The sequence below is a fragment of the Dromaius novaehollandiae genome, chromosome 2, assembly GCF_036370855.1.
Source record: "Dromaius novaehollandiae isolate bDroNov1 chromosome 2, bDroNov1.hap1, whole genome shotgun sequence".
NCBI classification, from domain to species: Eukaryota; Metazoa; Chordata; class Aves; order Casuariiformes; family Dromaiidae; genus Dromaius; species Dromaius novaehollandiae.
The window spans coordinates 30,206,037-30,226,794 of NC_088099.1; the positions used below are offsets into that span (position 1 = coordinate 30,206,037).

The 20,758-nt window shown below is 43.3% G+C and overlaps 1 protein-coding gene and 1 long non-coding RNA gene across 2 annotated transcripts in view; both read right to left on the reverse strand.

Annotated features, from left to right (window-relative positions):
- Positions 1 to 18,608, reverse strand: part of TGFBR2 (transforming growth factor beta receptor 2) — a 62,848-nt gene extending 44,240 nt beyond the window's left edge. Inside the window, exon 1 of the mRNA XM_064506139.1 lies at positions 18,202 to 18,608. Within this exon, the coding sequence (XP_064362209.1) occupies positions 18,202 to 18,295 (94 nt within the window). The 5' untranslated portion in view covers positions 18,296 to 18,608. The remainder of the gene's footprint in view (positions 1 to 18,201) is intronic.
- Positions 15,653 to 17,753, reverse strand: LOC135327460 (uncharacterized). The gene is made up of 2 exons (XR_010387605.1): positions 17,065 to 17,753; positions 15,653 to 16,452 (listed from the first exon to the last, which is right to left on the reverse strand). It is a non-coding gene; the product is annotated as an uncharacterized LOC135327460 (long non-coding RNA).
- Positions 18,609 to 20,758: the final 2,150 nt, after the last annotated feature.

The window sequence follows — 20,758 nt, forward strand, 5'->3', positions numbered from 1 at the left end:
AAGAGACTAGCAAGCATTTGCAAACCCTTGCCAGTCTCAGGGAAGAGCCTCCAGGAAAGGTGATGAAATGTGTTAGCTTGCGGGGAGATTTTTGTTTGTTTTTTAAAGCAGAGAAAATGAAGCACAAACATTATGACTGTGACAAATCACGCAAAACAGGAAATTCAAAGCTAAGGCCGATTCCTCCAGGTTCCCCTTGATACAGCTAGGTTGCTTTGTGGATCAGAAAAAGCATCAGCCTTAGCATTGCCATTTCATGTCTTTATTCTTCATTTTGTTTGTTTTTAGTAATATCCCCTTAAAATTACTGACATGCTTCCCAGATAGTTTTTGGAAGGCATAAGGCCATACCCATCTCCCCCACCTTCGATGCGTTTTGAACGGTAAGCAGCATGGTGGCTGCAGTTTGAATCATATATTCAACCGCAATTTTCTGCGCCTGCAGTGCCCTTTCGATGGGCTCCTGCCCAGCGCAGCTCTCCAGAGCCCTCAGCAGAGCACTCCTTTGGGGATCTCACTGCAGAGCCTTCTGCACGCTCGCAGACCATTTCTGACATCTTACTCTTAGTGTCATGCCTTTTTGACGCAAGGAGGTGCACATTTTGAGAACAGTTGTTTCACTCACAGAGAAATCTTCTGACCATTTTAAGAAAAAAATGACTAATATGTTTCTGAAACACTGTGAACATGAGAGATCAGCCCTTTTCCCTTTCCAGTGAGTCCATAGTGAAAGCATCTGCACAAACAGCATCAGTCAGCATAGAGAAGCAGTCCTGTCCCTCGCCCTGCCCTCCTCCGGCTGTTTGCTCCCACTCTTACTGCACTTTCTCCTCCCTTGCAGAGTACAAGCTTTTTGTGGGTTTGACTGGGGGTCTGATTTGCATTAATATTCATCTGACCAAACCTCCCTCCCCCTCCAACGGCCAGCTTGAAACCAGAACAGTTCTCCAGTCTAGACAAAGCACTTTCAATTAAAAAAAAAAAAAGTAGTGTGAAGAGTGGGAAGCCATGGCCAGGGTAAAGCAGAACTACATATTTCAACAGCAGCAGCACTGCTTATGGCTGAGAAAAGTCCTTGTGAGTGCATGGCTGCAGTTACTTCTGGGCCAAGCACACCGGAGGAAGAAGGCAGCCAGGCTGTCTTGTAGCAGGAAGGGCTACAGGAGGGGGAATCTCGACTTCTGCTATTGCTAGGCAAGCTCCTGTAGATATTTTAAAAGACTCTTAGTCTGAGGGGGTCTCAAGTTCTGAGTAGCTGTCTTGGGGCAACAAGGGCTCGATTTTCTAAGCCAGCTGATCCCTGCAGGGTGCTGGAAATGTGATGGGCTCAGAGCGTACAGCCTGGATGGCAGGGCTGCACCCAAGAATGCAGCGCCCTGCAAACGCAGCACCCTGCTCTCTGGCTGGGCTGCCTCAGCACCTGGACACAAGGAACCTGCTATCGGCCGCTGGCCGCAGTGCAGTCTGCCTTCAAGCGCCCTCTGCTCTGAGGCAGGAGATGTCACAGCCCTTCAAGGGCTGCAAGGGCAGATGGGACATGCCTAGGGTCCATCCACGTGGGTTACAGCGCTGCAGGCAGCACTCTAGTGACTGATGTTTCTCCCCCAAAACATTTGCAGACACCCCGGCATAGACTCCAAAGCTGTTCAAGCAGACTATGAAAGTAGACAGTAGGTTATTTTGACCTTGAAGGGGCCAGTGCAGAAAAAGTACTTTCAGTATCTCAAGTTGGTTAACAAAATTTATGAGAGACATTTGAAAAGACAAGTAGTACTCTCTGTGACCATTTCCTCAGCAGTATGCAGACCTAATAGATGCTTCCTCACAGGATGTTGAAGGAGTCAGAGCAGTCTTGTTTGTAAAATACACTTTTTCAAAGAGAAAGGGACATACAAATGGGACAGTAACACGAAGCAGAGTATCTGAAGTGAAACTTCCGCATTTGCTGCAGATCTGTAACAGGAACACAAAAATAAAATTCAGCCAAATCACCCCAATTCTTTGTTTCAAAGGAAAATCCAAAGAACATTTACCTGAAGCTACCACTGGTCTGGGCAAACTCTCTGCAAATGCAGACAAAAATCTTGCCCAACTCTCAGTTTTTGCTCTGAACTTGAGATTCTTTGCAGAACTTGAGTTCCTGTCCTGTGATTTCAAAGTGCCTGATCCTCACGGCACTTCCTTTGCTGTAAACTGGGAGTAAGACCCTGTCGGCCAGGGAACAAAGAACTTATTTAAATGAAGTCAAACCTAAATAATGGATTTTGGAATTTCAAAAAGAAAAAAATTAAAAGCAGTCTCAAAATATAATGCTGTAATTGGGCTGCATCTGTTCTTTCATTGGTTAAAATGCACACATTCACACATAGGAAATGCTTCATAATTATGAAGCACAGGAAGCATAAATGGCATAAGACATAAAAAGATTTTGGATACAATGGCATGGTTTGAAGTGCATAAATTACAGTCCTGCTGTTGAGCATTTTATTTTTACTGAGGTGGAGGAATTCAAACTTGAGTTCCTAGATCTTCTTCTAGATGCGAGTCCATATTGAGCCTCTGTAAATGGCTCTTCACAAGCGCACCTTTTGCGTTGACTGCTGGAGCACCTTCGAGTCATAAGTTAGGGCGTGCGGTGTGCGTCTGACCAGGACCTGCTCATTCCTGAAGCATGATCTAAGCAATCCATGCAGCTGTGATGGGAAGAGACCGAGCAAAAGGTGTTCAGCCACAGCCCTCAGGGCAAGCAAAGCAAGGACGTGCTCTGCCTGTGGAGGATCTCTCTCTTGTACAATAGAAAACTCTATGCATATATGCAATTTGCTAGTGAACCAGACCAGAACCTCTACGAAAGCTTATAACACACCAATAAGTATGGAGAGAAGTTGTGTGCACACAATGACTCAAAGCTGCCCATAAAAATAAGCATTTAAATGGATTTAAAAGGCTACCATACTTTCAAACTAGCAATGGTTATGGTTATATTATTCAGAGAGATGTATAAGTATTTGTTTTTCTAGATAAAAGGAGGTAATCAGTGGGACTTTTTAATGTGCATTCCCTGACACCATCCCTCCCTCCCAGCCATAAACAAACACAAAAACAAAACAAAAACAAGGATCTGTTTAGGGTGCAACATTTGTAGTCAGAGTTTAAGACTCAGATTTTTGTTTAAGCTTAATATAAAAAGACGAATTAGTGAAGAAGGTAAAAGGCCTCATTTTGTTTAGGATCTGGAGTTCAGGTTCCGGCACATCCCCTGACCTATGGATGCTCCTATAATGGCACTGGTTTACAATATCGTCCCTGCATTCTGCTAATACAGAATCCTGTGCAATGTCTTTCCTTAGACCTCAGCATAACCTATCCTTCTCAGCCTATTTGAAAAACTATTTTCAAATAAGAAGTCTCATTTAATAAGTTCACATCCTTTACACACACAGACTTCTCTGTCAATCACTGATGGGTGAATGCATTTATGTGGTAGCTCTGTTCAGAGGGTTTTTTGACTGTAAGGGGCCATTCTCCTAGGTAAATAATGTTTATGAACCATTCTGTCCCCACATAGCAACATTTGAATGACAGATTCAGGAAAACACTACGAAAAAGAAATTACTCCCTTTCATAATCCATCAGCTCAGCTAAAATAGTAAATCAGAGGAAAGTTAGACTCAAATATAATCCCTTGGGAGTAGAATCACTTTGAATGGATTTGGGGAAAAATACACACCCTTCTCAAATTCAGTAGCTTGGATGGTTATATTTTTCTTTGTCAAGTTACATGTAAAGAGCAGAATAATAGAATTTGATACCCTGGGGATATGTTCTCTTGATAGATGCATCTAACTTCCACAACCGTTAATGGGGATTATATAATGAGTATTGAGAAAAGAACATAACCATAAAAATACACGCTTTTAATGATATCCAACTTTAGAAAAACTTTCTTTTGCAGACTTCTGTTTCAGAAATTCTACTGTTACAGCATGCCATTACAGAGTATAAGATTTCTTGGTGGAGAAGTATGTGGCAATATGTCCTTTATCTGCCAAAGGTAAATTTGCTAGCATGTCCCCCAGGTATTATGTGTTCCTTTTAATGCATTTGCAAATGACTCCCTCCAGTTACCTTTGAGACTGTGAATCAGCAGCTGTAATATCATCCTGCTGAAATACGGGAAAGAGTAAGTTAGCTTCTTAATTTCTCTTTGATGCCTTCTCTTTGATTTTACCAGGGGTAAAGAAAAATAAAAATCATGGGTGAAGCTTGCCCATTCTGAAATAATTAGGTGTTTCACCCATAAATACCACTCTTGAAAGCACACTGACAGGTCCTTGACTTTGACATTATTTCTAACCCACAAATGTGAGGAATTCATTCACTATACTATAAAGCTGAGTATTTTTAGGACACAGTCTCTTCTGGATGTATGCAGAGCCCAGCAGGTAAGCCTTCACATGTAAAAAAGTACCACTGGACAGTAAAGAGTCTGCATGTGTGAATACAGCAATTCTCACCACACGCAACACAACATTTCTCACTGTATGCAGCAGCTATTTTCACTCACTGCCCAATGCGCTTCAGCTATCTCCACCAAAACAGTTGCCATTACAGCGCGAGGACAATCTTACATTAGAGACAGCTTGTGGGAAGGAACTTGCCAGTCTAAAATGTTTAGTCTACCTGCCTGAAGATGTGTGAGAGACTGCAGACTCTTCCAATTTGTTTATGAACAGTAACACTGCATATTTAGGCAGAATAAAACTATAAATAAACTCAGAATGTGAAATGTACTGATAGAGTTGGGTTTTTAGGGTTTTTCCCTCCCAGTTGCTTCTGATACTTAATAAAAAGCAGCCTTTCATGATTGACACTGTTTCCATAAAACCACTATTTTCAGATTTTCAAGATATAGCTTAAGCCCTTCTCCGCACTATACCTTAATGATGCCCCTAACATTTCAGTAGCACTCCAAGTCCACATATACACTTGCAAGCTGCCTTGTCTGAAAGAACCATTGCGAAGAAGAAGCCATTTAAATGTCTACAAAACATTTACTTCTGTTGAAGGAATTGTTTCAGGGAGGAAACTAGGAAGAGATAAGACAAACACAAGAGCAAGCATATCAAGAAGCAGCTCAGATGCAAACCTTCCCTTGCTTCTTAATTTTCATCCCAATACCTCACAATTTCAGCCAATCACTTCAACGATTCCTTGTAACCACAGAGAACTACGAAGAGCAAAATACGATGACGCTTCATAAACTTTTAAATGATGAAATTTGTTTCTGGCAACAGCCTAACATTCTTCATCCTGCTAGCACAGGACACAAGATGTTTACTATCACATATATTAGTTAAATTTAATAAGACAAGATCTTCAGCAGATGTTATTCTGAGATTTCCGAGTGCTGCTACGTCAAATTATACCAGCTGATATTTAACATTTTAGAGTCACTGAATGTTTCTGGACATTGGTCATAGCACATAATCATCTTTCATGTGGTGGGCACTTATTCAACTGTAGAAACTGGTAGTAGTTTGCAGGATGTCTGAAGGCTTCCATGAAATGCTGTGATCATTTTCATCAAATGCCAAGGAAAATGGTATTTCAACAACAGTCATTGAGGAGGCTGTGCATAACATGGACATAGTAGCAACCATTCAGGATCCCTTGAAACGTTAGGAGCCAGCTGAATGCTTTGTTACGGTTTCTGGTGTAACTGTTCAGGGGTAAGGGCAGCTCATTCTCTAAAACTGTCAGTTTGGCATCATTCACAAATATGGCATTCATGTAGAATGAAATACGTTTTAAAAAGTGTTCTTACAAAACAGAACAATTCTAAGCTTTCCAAATGCAATAATATCTTAGTTTATAGCAGAGGAAAGTACTCTATAGGAACAGACACATTTTTTAAATTCCTTGGATGCAAAATTTTATAATTCATGCATATTTGAAATGTCCTTGCACTGGGTTAGTTAGCAGAGTGGTTTAACTGCTTGTTGTTTCTGGAGATGCTAGTCCTAATTCTGAGGAACATGAGTGAAACCAGTCTGGTGGAGGTAACCTGCTCCTTCACAGATTTGCAGTCTTAGGGGAAGTCTACATCAGGAAGAACTGGATGATATTTCCAGCCTGGCCTTCTGCACAGCACAAGTGAAATCATTCCACTCAGCAATTTCTGTATCAAGCCCTAACTTCTTTGGATACATCCTCGAAAAGCAGAACCCAATCTCAATTTAGAGATTCACACTGGGAAGTCCATCACATCCTTGACACCAGTCTTAATAATTAAATGATTCTCTTTGCTAAAAATGCACATCTTGTTTCCAGAGTGATTTTGTCCACCTTCAGCTCTCATTGCTGGAATGGATGTTTGTTCACCTTTCACAATCTTACCCCCCTGCACAATCTAAAATGATCAAGTTGGCATGGCTTAACAACTTGCTCTCCATCAACCAACTGTGGTGAATTTCCATATGTGCTCTCCTACCCACAGTTTAGCATTCTGGCATAACAGACTTAGCGGAGTTACATTACCTTACATTTGCCTTGAGGCAAATGCCCTCAGTTACTTAGGTTTAATGTGATGTGTGATAACTTATTAAGGTATGGCAAACTGCCCACATATCTGATCAAATCTGTGTCCAGCCCTGGAATAGCAGCTGCATGTACAATTCCTAATTCTTTCGTCCTTCAAGCAGCCAAACCCCAAGAGCCTGTCATTTGCAAAAGCCAGGCAACCATAACGTTAAACACATGGCTGAAAAATGCAAAAAGGTTCCCTAAACAAACAGTACCACCTCCTTCATAACCCATCACTGACCTAAGGACACTGGGGTGCAAATTACTTCTCTGGTCAAAGCTACCTACACCTCCACTTCAAAAGCATAAAATGGAAATTTAAAACAAAATCCACCCTTTAAAGAGAAAAGTGATGATTGTTCTGGTACTGTAACTCCTCATGCTAAGCTACAGCTTGGAAAGGCAGGTATCAGTGTCTTCTATTTCTAGAAGTGTGATTATGATAGTGGCAAAGGTGCATTGTCATTAACTTTGAAGGGTAAGATACTACAAATAATTAGTGGTTTGCTTCTAGCATTCATTCCACATCTTCACCAACCAGAAGAGCAATATGTTTCTGATTTCAAACCACCAGTAGGTGTGCATCTGACAATCACACTGCATATCACCAGAATAAAAAAGCCAAGTTGAGGGAAGTGAAAGTTGGCTGTACCATGGATAATATACTTGTAGACAACTGTGTGACGAAAGAGTCAGGCCTTACATGGTCAGATGAAACAAGACAAAGCTACCTTGTGCCCTCCTCATTCCCTGGCACCTCCTAGCACACAGCATCTTAATCAGAGAGGAATGGGGGAAAAAAAACAAGTCCTAATTCTAGCTCGTTTAACTTGGCAGGGTATGCAAGAGAGGAAGCAACATGAGGCTGACGAGGATTCTTGGGTGCCCAGAGGGCTATCATCCAGAAATCCTATTGAGAAATAAGAGTGGTTATGACTCTCTTTGAACCTAAATGTGGTAAGTATCCCAATCACAACAGTCCAGAGTCAAAATAATCTCTGAGTCCATTTCCCGCAAGTTCTATAACTGTCCATAGAAACTGTAATTATCAGTGCATTAATTTTATGATGTGTTAAGCAGGAGAACTAGTCTAATTTTAAGTCTGTATTGTGGAAATTCAAATACAAACAAGTGTCCTGAAATTCAAGACTGACATAAGAAATAGAGTGGAAGAAAACCTGGGAAGCTGGAGATCTGGGTTTGGGTCTCTAATGGCTAAGGAGAGACTGAACCCAGGTTTCTCACTTCCTAGCTAATCGCTTTAACCAGGGGTCCCAATGCAAAAACTTTATCCAGTAACAAGTTACAATCAAGTCTTGCCTCCTCCTCCCATGTAAAAGAATGAGCCTCTAACTCCTTCCATCATCTGCAGAAGGAGCCTTCATGCCTCATACAGATACTTTGAAATCTTCCTTTTGGGGGTAAAGCGACCAGTTTTGAAACATTGCAACATCTACATGGAATATGCCTGGATCCTCGTGCTGGATCTCATGCTCCTGGATTTTGTTGATTTAATTTGAATCACATGTGTATCATTTTTTAGATATACTATAGGCAGGGGGCACATACACACAGCATGCTCTAGGCTGCTTCTGATTGCACTAAGATTCATGGTATGGCCTCAGGGAAGACTGGAAACAGCAAGGCACCCCACCAGGCAGAAACTTGAAGGCAAAGGTATAAAATGTGAGAAGTGAGGAGTGTGTGAGAAACAAGCTGAAGGAGAGGGAAAAACAGTGATGAGGAAACACCTTTAGGTTGCATTCCCTTTTCCAGAATAGTTCACCCATCTCTTCCTGATGAATGTCTTCACATTCCTATCATCCAGAGGCAAACAGAGTGCAGATATGTCTTTAGTTATGACCAGACAATGTGATATTGCTATGCTTACATGCAAATTTGGGCTGTGTCAGCTTTGCAAGCCCAATGGCCTGGCATTATACGTACCGGATGAGGATACTACAAATGCAATAAAAGGATTAGCTTCCCAGATTTTTGACTCAAGGCGTTCCCTTGTGGTAAAGTTGGGTGAAGAAACGGAAGAACAGACTTAGGGTAAGAAGGGAAATTCAATAGCCCAGAATCACATAATGCTGAGCTAGTTACTCTGTGAAAGCTTCAATAAAGTGGCTTACAAAGTCATGACTATTACATGGTCCTCTCTGATCTTTTCATGAGAATGAGAAATGGTTGTTCCCAGTTTAAGAAAAAAAATTCTGTATGTAAAGTCTGGCTTTGTTGTGCTGTGAACTCCCTGGAGAGAGTATCAGTCACCCTGCAGGGGCTGGAATAATGAATGAATCCATCAAGGAACAGGCTTTCTTCTCCTCTGAAATGCTCGGAGGGACCACCCGCACACACTTCAACCCTTTCTCTGCAGAGTGCCACCTCTACAGCCCTGCCTAATCTCAGCCAGCAAGGATCCTTCCTATCAAAGCCCATCACTGATGGGGTTTAGATACCCTGCGGCTGAGGACTGGCTTGCCCATAGGCCTCCCACTTTCTGGGCAAAAGCTCTAACCACTGGAGGAAAAGGAGGCAATGCAACGGTGGAAATCTGTAATGGGAGCTGTGGGGAGGTAGAAGGTAAGCAGCACGGCAGCTGGCCAACTGCCACAGCACAGTCACTGCAAAATCACAGATCTCCTGGTATGCAGGAGATAAATGAGACAGGGTAATTGCTGCACGTTTGCAGGCAGAACCAGCCAGAGGAAATAAAGGATCAGCAATCACCTGCACGTGACAGCTCTTCTCTTGAAATCTTCACGGTTCCTGAATATAGACTGCAAATCTGTGCTGTTCAAAACCTCATTAAATTCTTCCCATTAGTGAAGCACACAAAGATTTACTTCTTCATTCCTGTACCCTTTCTGTGAGTTTTTCAAGAATAGGACACCTTGGAGTCACTACACAGTCATGTTACAGGAGAGTTTAAGATAGTTACGGAGCCAAGGGGTAAGCATCCCGAGAGCAGTGGGAGACCAACTATCATGTGAACTCCAGAAGCAACTCAGTGCTGTCTGGATGCTGAACTCCCACATGTGATTTTTCTGCCATTCCACCTTGTCATTACTGATAATATATTTAAAAAGATACATCCTTAATTGTGTATATTTTTATAATGTAGCGCGTCTTAGGGTAAAAGGTGAAAAAAAGCAGCCTTACAATTATGTAAAGTCTTGCTCAGAATAACAGAAAGTGCTACTCCCTGCTAATAAGTAGCTTTACAGTGAGTTGAAGTGAAATGAATGGACATGTAGCTACAGTCCTCCCTTTAGCAGTGGCCTAAAAATTGCACAGCGGATACTAACTCTGTCTACTGAAGGAGTATTTTAAGAGACTAGACAACTGGAGAAAGCAATTGTGGAAAAGGAAAAAGTATAATTACATCTATCATATTTCCCCAAACATGCACTTAATGGACAGAAGGTATTCACACATATGACACTCTTAGAGCACTCTGAAAGTACACAAGACATGTTAAGCCTTGTTATTATGACTTCAGATTTGCTCCAGCCACAGAGCTCCCAAACAGGGAGCTGGACCACAGGGCTGGTCAGGGCAGCCAGGTAATGCTAAAAACAGGGGATTAATCAAACAAAATGGTGAGAAACTTCAGCTCTTACTGAGCCCTAAGATTTTTCTTAAACTGTTGCCTGTGTATTACATCCATGTTATTAAAACCTCTGCTGCTTTATATAGTGAGCTGTCAATAGCATCTGAGCTACTAATTAGACCTCAAGGATCAGACCAGATTAGCATCTCAAGACACACAAGAACCCTGGACAGCCGCTCCTGCTTCTCTCTCTCTGAAAATGATTGAAAATGATAATTCATCAGTGACCACCTGTGGTCTGTTTCAAAGCTCACTCTCCTGTACAGCAACATTAAAAATGCCCTTATAATAGTAAGATGAAATCTACAAAATTACCATGTTTCCATCCAAAAGGCCCAGGCACAACCTAACGGTGTCAACAGGTGATGTGTACAGTGCGCTTACTCCCATTCAGTGCTGCAGCATCTACAGCAGGTTTAAAACTGGAGGGAGGTGTCTCACCTGTATCTCACATATAAAATACCTAGACTCAGAAGAATTACAAATTAATTCCTGGAAAAACTAACTGAACCCTCCCTTCTTTCAGAGTCAATAAAATGAATACCAGCTTATTTATGATCTTTCGGATAAGACCTTAAAAAATTAAAAGTCACATGCATGTTCTGAGGAGGAGGTTGCCCCTTAGTCCTCATTTCCCACTCTCCACTTCCTTATTAATTATGCCAGCACTAGCAACTTGTTAGTGACGAGGGAGCCTCAGTTTTCATACAGTTTGGGAAATGTACATGAGTGCTTTGGAGCGAAAGGCCTGGTCTCAATGAAAAATCATCCCTTGTACACATTTCTCTTTTTTTGTGACTGCCTATGCACCAATCAATCAATCTCCATCCCCCCAAATTCTTCTCCTATAATTCTGCCTGAGCAAAATTCCTTAATGATATGCTACAAGACTGGAAGCATCCTCTTTCCCTCGACTGTATGAAATCTCTCCTTCCTAAAATTCTGAGCGCTTCAAAATACTGCAGCCGAATGACTCTCTTGCTCCAAAAAAAGAGAACCAGATCACTCTGGCTCCTCTAAGATTGATATCACAAAAGCCCCCTCAAGGGAATTACAACCTCATAACATACAGTTGCCTATTATTTATTCTATGGCCAGATTCTCAGCTGGTATAAATCAGGGCAGGTTCCTTGCCTTCAACAGGGTAGTGCTGATTTATGCCAGCTGACAGTCTGATCCTGCATGTGTTCCACTTGCACAATGCTAGTTTTTAAAGAGACTCATTAAATGCCCCAGGCATGCAAGAACCACACTTGTGTCTTTACTTGGAAAATGCTGCTCTGAGGAGTAACTCTGTGAAACTTTCCCACCGCTCTCTGAGCATGTTCTGTTCAAATTCACTTGCTTTCCTAACAGGAGGAAGTCTCTATGCCCTGCCAGACCACCACAGCTTTGGGAACACAAGATGGATTTTATAATGGCTTTGGCGCAGACCAGGTCTTTGAGTTTAAATGCTGAATTAGACTAAGCTCACAGGTATACCAATGCAATGCTTTGGAGGAACTGATCAAATGCACAGACAGCATAAGTTATCTTTCAGAAGCTGTATTACTGGTGACTACAAAAAAAGCCAGAAAAAAATCTGGTGTGACTTTCAAATCACTGGCTGAGCTTAGGGCTTTGGCTGCTTGCTAAGCCTTTCTTTCTTCCCTTAAAAACTAAGAAATCTACTTACGGAGCAGGAAAACTGAGTTCTTTTGAGGATCTGGGCCAAAGTCCTTGGGTACAAACAGAATGTATGCAGGAAATAGAAGACAGCTTTCTAACACCTCTGGTTTCAAATTACCATTTCAAAGGTGCAAAGTCAACCCTAAGTGTCATTGTAATGCTGTGTCTGCCAGGTTGCAAGTTGAAGGATACTTTAAGTGAGAGGAGGCAGAATCTTCTATCTGTTACTGAAGTCTCTTAATTTCAGTGGGATTACTGCTGAAATACTACTCTGGGTGAGTGGAGAACTGGAATCCTGGAATCAAACTATCAGGGCTGTTAGTAATAAAAATTGTAGTTCCTTTGCATGACACAAAATACTGAACAAGGCTTGTTTATTATTATGGTGTGAAACAAACACTAGAAGACTCCATTCATTCTGAACAATGCCATTCCCACCCAGCAAAGGGAAGATGAACGCATGGTCACAGATCAGCCTAAGTAACACTGGCAGGGAAATGTTTTTCCTGCCCCACAAAACACTGTAACATTTCATGAATTTTCATATTCGCAGCCAGAACGAAACCAACACCATTTGAAGTGCTGGGTGTGGGGGTGTCGTGCATGCATGCAAAGCAAGAGAGAGACTGTCGGCCAGTGTCCTGGAGGCAGTGGACAGGGGGAGCTCTAGATTCAAATGTGCACTCTACGAGTCAGAGGAGGCACTTGATCCTGCCTTTCTTCCATCCTCAACCACTGATTATTCTAATTATTGATTAATGATTATTTCTCTTTCTGTCTCTCATATTATTACAAATTCCACCCTGGGTTAGGGGAAAAAAAAAGTTTCCTGATGAAAGTTTAATGGAAACTGGTACATTTCCACAAATTGTTTCAGTTTTGACAAATCAGCATTTTCCCATGAAAAACAGTGTCAAAAATTCTCAACCAGCTCTAAGTTTAACCAGATTAACTTCAGGGATGAATGCCAGCAGGAAGCTCTTGCTAAATACCAGTTGTCTGAGCAAAGGAAAACTGCTCCTTGCCTAGACGATCTTCCCAGAGGTAGAAATGCTTTAAAACCCATATGAAAACAGGGCAGGTAGATCCATCTGCAACAACTATAATAAAGTTCAGAGCTAGGAAATAGCATATTAAAAATATGCACAAACATGGACAAATGAGCAACTAGTATTTCTCCTGCCAATGTGGTTGTTTCTTAACATTTGAAACAGTTGCTAAACTTTGTAACAATGCAAACAAAGACGTTAGTCCCTGACTCAGGAATCAACCTGGACTGCAGAGATATCACTTAAAACATGCTCAACTTTAAATGCTGCTTAAATCCCTGGAAGTTAATGGGACACAGACGAATGATGACATATTGGCACCAACAGAAATAGAATTAAGCATGTCCTGATGAGAGTTGTTAGTTCTGAATCTTAATTTGGATGAGTCTTCATCACTGGACAGTGTTTGAAATGGTTTGTTTTCTCTACATAGCTCACCCTAAACATTTCCACGCTAACTAAATCTGCGTTCTTTCAGGCAGTAGGATATAAGTGCTTACACCGGACCAACGTCAGTTCTGCCATTCTGTCTTCATGCCAGAATGAAACCCTACCATGAAAAACATGTTTAAGACTTAGCTTGTGTCACCAAGAGCCCAATCATTAAATACTCAGTACCAACCCATTGCTTTACAATGGGGAACAGTCCAAAGGCATTTGCCAAAGCTACAATGCCCTGCCCCAGTGCGCATGCCCACTCCTCACTGTCATAGAAATACATGCCCCACAGTAAGAATTTTCTCCACTATTTCTTAATACAACTTTTGCCACATCTACCTGGCAGCAAAGTTAAACATCAGAAGGACTTCTGACTAATCTGCAGAAAACAAGGCATACGCCTTCTGATGTATTTTGGACTATTTTAATCTTCCAGGATTAAGGTTCTTAAAAAGGCCCAAAGATACTGATGCCACTTGTTATTTTATTCTTGATTACAAAATTTAAAAAATCTGTTCCCATTATCCTGTATGAAAAAAAGACGCCCCCCTCCACCCCCAACTAAATTTAAGACTAAAGTCCTATTAAGCAAACCCAAAACTCAGCACTAAATCTCTTGAACTGGGACTCAACCAAATTTCTTTTTCACAACGGGGCTGGTTCTCCACTACTCTGTGCTGGAAATCCCTTGTACTCCGACAAGTGCACAGAACTGGTCCATTGTACTGAGTTTGCAACAGTCTGGCAACACAAACTAGTCAAAGTCCCTGGGATCTGTCTACCTGGCAATTCCCCGGAGTCAGAGAGCTCCTGCCTGGCAAGGGAGATGCTGCCCCGCTGTTCTCTTGCCCTGCCTCCGCACATCCCTTCGTTCCTCTGCTCGCCAGGATGGCCCGAGAGGCCTGGGCAGACCGCGGGAGGACCGACCGCAAAGTCTCCCCTCTTCCTGCCGAGCCCCAGACCACAGAGTCACAAAAGCAGCTGCAAGCCCTGGCTTTCCCTGTGCCACCGAGCCACACCGCAGCCATGCCAGCTAGTATGGAGACTGTATGGATCACTTTTAGATCAAAATCTGTCATTACATCAGTGCTTATGTTTCATACCTAGTTGGTAAAACACACCTGGCTATACAGGATCTAAGACTAACACATTAGGCCCAATCAACTGGTTTTGCTCATTCTTGCTACCATAAGTGAGAGACACATCTTCTGAGATCAGAGGAATGCCAGTGATGCAAAATGAAGGCTAGCAAACAGAACATGGCACAGACATACAACACAATAAGAAAAAGTCCCTATGCCATGAATGCAAAAATATCAATTTAAAAATATCCTTCAGAGGAAATATGATCACGGGAAACATCAACAATTGGTACCACAATGACACTGTACTCTTTTTTTCCTCCCCTCCAAAAGGGAAGCTCCTTTCTAATTATGAAAAATAAAACCACAAAGAATTTTGCTTTTGGTAAGAGCCTGACACCATCTTTGCTCTTAAGTTCAGAGTTAACCTTGTAACAACGAGGACTCTTATCTGCCGTCTCTACAGTACGCTGCATCTCTGAAGAGGTAACAACTCATCCCAGAAAGTAGTAGTTGATTTTGAAGCAACACTGTTTGGCTAAAGGTAGGTCATATAATAGTAAGTGTTTATAAAATATAAGTGAAAAATAAGATTATGAGTATGAAAAAATGAATTATTTCATTGCCTTTTTTTCAAATTGCTTTTTAAACAGCTTCAGGAAATGTATATAACTCTATGCAACTCTATTGATGTTAATGGAACTATATTAATTTGCAATAGCCTGAGGTTTGGCTCATCATTTTTTAATAGTAACCATTCCTACATGGAATTCACCACCCGAATATTATAGAAGCATGTTAATACTAAAGAGCTCAAAATAGCAATTAAATAAAAGTGATTTTCAAAGTACGAGGTATAAAATACTCTGAATTCAAGGATACACCATACATAGAAGAAAATGCAATAATACCTCAGTCCTGTTCTTACTTCCCTCATGAAATAACTGGAAATCTGCCAGAGCTTTACCAGGGGGTAGGATTGTATTTTAGATCTGAGAGTGTTGCAAACATGTTCCACCACATTATGAAGATATTTGTTCTCATACTTCCCCCTTGCAACTATCTGAAGCTCTTAATTTGATTTTATTTTGTTACTATAAAACCAACTGATTGTAATATGGCATTTAAAAAAATGAGGAGATGATACAAGTAGAGCTTGGTTGAATGGAGAAATTAAGTCCCAGATATTCAGAAAAGAAGAATCATAACACAGATTATTCCAAAGCACGAGTTCAAGTTTTTAATACCCCAAATATAAACTACAGATTCTGATTTCACTAAGACAAAACAGCGTTCATTTCTTATGCAGGTGACTGCTGGTTTGCTCTGCCCTTTATCAGTGTAGTAGTCACAATCATCCAAAAAATACATTCTGTCCCTTTAGTCTACAGAAATATCTTCAACTACTTGTGTCTAGCACAGGACACCAGAGCATCTTTTTCAAAGGAAATACTTGCTACTGGAGCCGCTCATGAATTCATGGTTTTCTTCGGAGTTTTTATGTAAATATACTGTTCTTGTCCAATATTTTGCTAGAAAGAACATTAAGATGAAATTTTAACTGAGGTTCTATTAACGCTCTCACCACTAATGGCAGGTAGTCAGTACGCATGCCTGGGAAGCAAGCTCTCCTGAGACGGCTACCTGTTCTGCCTCATCCTCTCCCAGCTGCAGAGCTAGTGATTATTCCAAAGCGAGTAGCTCTGCCTGGGCTTTGTTTTTTTTCCCAAAAACATTTAGAAGCTCTAGTTTTCACTTTGATGACAACTAACAACCAATATCCAAACCTCACACCTTCCGCCCCCACAGAACTGCTGTTTTCTGACCAATCCTAACTTGTTACACACTTAATCCTATAATAATTATGAAAATGAAATTTTCAACAAGCTTTGGAGCTATAAGATAGATTATCGGTCAACAGGTCAATCTGATTTTGGTTACTGTAGAGCGTAGATGAAGATCAGCAGGAAATATACTGAATTTGAAGGAAATCTCTATTTTTTCCTCACTGGATCTATGATAAGAAAGAAGATATCAAAAAAAAAAAAAGTTAAGATACGTCCAGCAAAAAAATTTATATGTAGTTTCAAACTATCGATACTGATTGTGCAAAAAAAGCATAAGCGATAATAACAGAACAGCAGCTTAATAACAGTGGAGCTCTTGCACTTAAAACTTTGTGTGATAGGAATCTACAGCAATTTTTTTTAGGCCAGGATCAAAATAAAAGCCATCACTAGTTGGGTATGATTTATATTGATCATAAATAATACAAATATATACCAAAATCAAAAAGAAGCTGCATGCCTCAAATTTAAAATAATAATAAAATATTGTGCCTTTGGACAGTACAGTGCCTTATTCTTAAGCTGTTTTTTCATGTGCCCTAAACTTATATGAGTAACTTTACAGGTATGTAAGGCCTGTTGACTTTGACAGGATTACTGATGAAGTGTGAAGTTAGTCATGTACATAGCTACTTGCAGTGGCTATGTGAGAGCTATCTAGTTGATGTTGTTATTTTTCAGCAACCGTTCTGAGACCATCATTGGCCATGAACGCACCACAGGGGAGAACGGGAGCACCAAGCACAGCCTGAAAAGACTCAGGTGCCCGAACTTCTTACCTAAAGACTAAAACCAGACATTCAGTGTCACAAGGCACCTCAGAAATCTGCTTAATACTCCAAACTGTTTCAGATGTAGTTTTGCTGCGATACGATGTTCTCCTTTTAACTTCACCAATGGAGCTGCAACGTGATTTAGGGCCTAACCTTGCAGGCACAGATGTGAGTTCACATATGCGGGTTAGCACGGGTAACACTGGGACCAAAAGCTCCTCAGAGTAGGGACCCTCTTTCCACAGGGGCACTTTAACCTCTCGGTGCACTCCAAATTAGTCCATGAAAAGCAATACGAGCCACAGCCGCAAAAACCTGTCTAGGGATGCTCTGATAAAAACAGCCAGAAGAAGGGATGTTAAGCATCATTAAACGTGAATTAAGCGACATGAGCACTTTAAGATACTGCGTGCTACAAGAATGACTGCTGCTCTCCATGCAGCTGCTCACAACCGTGCCTTAACTCCGCGGCGGGCAGTGCCTCAGAAACTCACGCGTAAAGTTACTTTGCGGTAAGTAAGTGCCGCCCCCCGGGCGCGCACAGGCCCTCAGCCCCGACGGGCGGCGCGCACGGGCTCGGGCCGCGCAGCGCCCACGGCGCTTTCCCCCCGCCGGGCTGGCCGGGCCGGGCCGGAGCCAGCAGGCTCCATCGCCACGAGCGGCGCGGAAGCGGTGCGCGGGGGCGGCGGGAGGTGCGGGCCGGCCGCCCCCGCGCCCGCCGCCCCCAGGTGCGGAAGCTGCAGCAGCTGCAGCGCCGGGCAGCCGCTCCCCCCGGCACGGCACGGCACGGCACGGCACGGCACGGGAAGCAGCTCCCGGGCTGCCCTCCCCGGCTCCTCCGGCCGCACAAGACCCTGTTGCATTTCCTGCCAAATTCTCTCTTTTCTCCCCCACTTCCCTCCGCCGACGGACCTCACTGTCTGCTGTGAGACCCCCAGCCCTTTCTCCCCCGGTAACTTTCGAGCAGGGCAATAAATAAACACGCTCTTCCCCCCCCCCACCCCATTTTGTTACTAGCTTCAAAACTTTCTTAGCAACCAAATCCTCCCCCTGCCTCGCAGCCCTCCTGCCTGCGGCCGAGCAACTGTCAAGTGAAAGCGCCCCGCAGGCTGCACCCGGGCCGGGGCAGCGGCGCGCACTTACCGCGAAGCAGAGCGGGCACCGAGCTGCCCATCAGGAGCCACACGGCGAGGCGCAGCAGCAGCCGCCGCAGGCTCCTCGGCAGACCGGCAGGCATCGCGGAGCCGCAGCCGCATAGAGAGCGAGGCCGGGGCGGGGCGCGGAGCGGCGCTGCGCGGCGCGGAGGGCGCCCGGGCCGGCCGGGCAGCGGAGGCCGCTGGCGGGGCTGGCACGGCGGCGCGGGCTGCGCTGCTTTGCTGCTTGGGACCGCGGGTGACTCACTAAAAACTTCACTTCGGCGCTGCAGGGGAAACAGGAAATCTTAAACTTCGCAAACAGCTGGGCAGGACTTTCGTGCTCTTACGGTAGTTCCTTCTCCCCCCTTCCAGCTCACCCCCTCCTCTGCGCTCGCTCTTTTTCTTTCTCTCCCCCCCCCCCCTTTTTTTTTTTTTTTTTTTTTTTTTAACACGAAACCTCACCCAGTTTGGTGTCAATCATCTGCCAGAGGCCAGCCCCTCGCAGGTCTGGCTCTCCCACCCCGAGCGCGCCGGGCCGGCCCCGACGTGCCGCGGGCGCCCGGCGCTGCCTCCCTTGTGCCCACGAGCGGACGAGGGCCCAGTCGTGGCACGGGGGCTTTCCAGAGCTGCCCCTTGGATCTGTAGCCCTGGCCTTAGCGGTGCTGCTGGGGCCCGTTTCGTGCTCCGCAGGACTGGTATCAGAAAGATGAGATGTAACCCGCCGGTGAACTAACGCAGGGGGTAGGGGAGGCTGAAGTCGGGGTAATAACAGGAAATGTTCACGTGGACTTAGCTGGGCGCTCAGCTTGCAGATGCTCAAGCAGACTGTGACAACTGGCCACCTGCCTCTTTTTTGCATTTTGCTCTCAAACAGGCTGGATGCACACCATTTGCTCCCAAGCCCTGCATGTGTGACACAGATGAAGTTCATCTCCCTTCCTCTCTAGGGCAGGTTCAGCTTTTGCCAGAGATTTCTTCAGAAAGAAGAAATTGCGCAGAGCATTCAGGGAGTAGGACCATACCAGGGATGCCAGTTTTGCATGGCCCAAACAGAGGTGACAGAAACACTAGATCCACAGCAGGTTTACAATGAATAAGGCCTGTGCCTTCTGCCCATATAAATCCAGCCACTGCCTAGCCAGGAATTGTCTTGAGACCCATTTTTGGTTGAGAGTCTTCCTGCCTCTCTGAGTTAAATGGCTGGGCATTGATTGAAAAGTAAACTGCTGCACATGGGGATAATTTCAGAATGCCTGTTCAAATTTTGGTGATTCACTTTTGTCTTGATTACAGCATGAGTTAGAGGTACAGATTTGGGTATTTGAGAAACAGGGCTAAGCCCTCAGGGGGAATATACATAATCATGCTCTGAATGTCCCAGATCAACTCTGTATGAATTTGGAAGTGTTTACATAATGCATTTAATTGGCCTATAACAGGCATAAAAAATCTCATTGTGATTTTATGTAAATTTAGTTTTAAAAACTCCCTAAATGCATGTTTTCACAGTGCAGTCCCAGTTTATTGTGCAAATTCCCATAAAACCCTCCAAGAGTATTTTCCTCCCCCCAGCACCCCTAAATACACTCAAGATTCATTCAAACACAGTTGCCACCTTCCAGATCAGGTAAGAAATATTGGATTCACTTTTGAGTGCAGACCTGGAGTATTCTTATCAGCTCCTGTGCATCGATCCTATGCTAGAAACTGCCTGTGCTTTTAGTAATTTATTTGTATGAAAGCATTTCTCAAACCCCATCAGTGTTTATTGTAGCAACGCAGCTGTCAAGAGCTGCTGTTTGCTTAGGAAGTTGGCTGTATATATCACTTGAGCTCTCCTGTTAGTTTTAGATGACTAACTTCCAATACATAAGGAAGCTAAAAAGCCATTAAATACAGATTTAATGTTAGTATTCAAACCTGTCAAAATTCAGGTATGATTCAGTGAGCTGGCCTCCACCTCACGCTGTGCTGCTGTAGCGCCTGATCTCTCTTGCCGATGTGAGTGCCAAGGCTCTTCTCGCACACCGCGACCTCCTGACCAGCGGAGGAGAGGGGCTCTGGGGAGACCTCAGATCTGAGAGCTCAGGACCCCAGTCGTCTCACATCCCTGACTGCAGCCTAGCAGCATGGCTCTTCTCTGTCATATTGCGTGATGCTGCTCGTTAGATAACCCAATAAGCAAGGAGTCCGTTATATGTTGACTTCAGATGTCTAATTTTTCTGTATAAACATTGCTTTTATTTTCACAACGTCATACAATGAGGATTGCGTACAGTTGCACTTGGGTGTTGAGACAGTACATGCGAGCAGTACCTGCGTTTAGGAACTTTTTTGGGGGGAGGGGGGGATATATCTTACCTGGATATCCTCAGTGGAGAAATAACTTTATCACAAAAAGTCCACATGGAAGTGGAAGTAAACTTCAGTTCACAGACTTGTCCTAGACAGGCTGAATAACAAAGCTCATGTCCTGCCTTTTCGAGTACTATAAGCTGCCCTGTTAGGGCCCAAATGCAGTTTAATCAGGATTTCCTGGACAACCAAGAATATATAAAACAAGG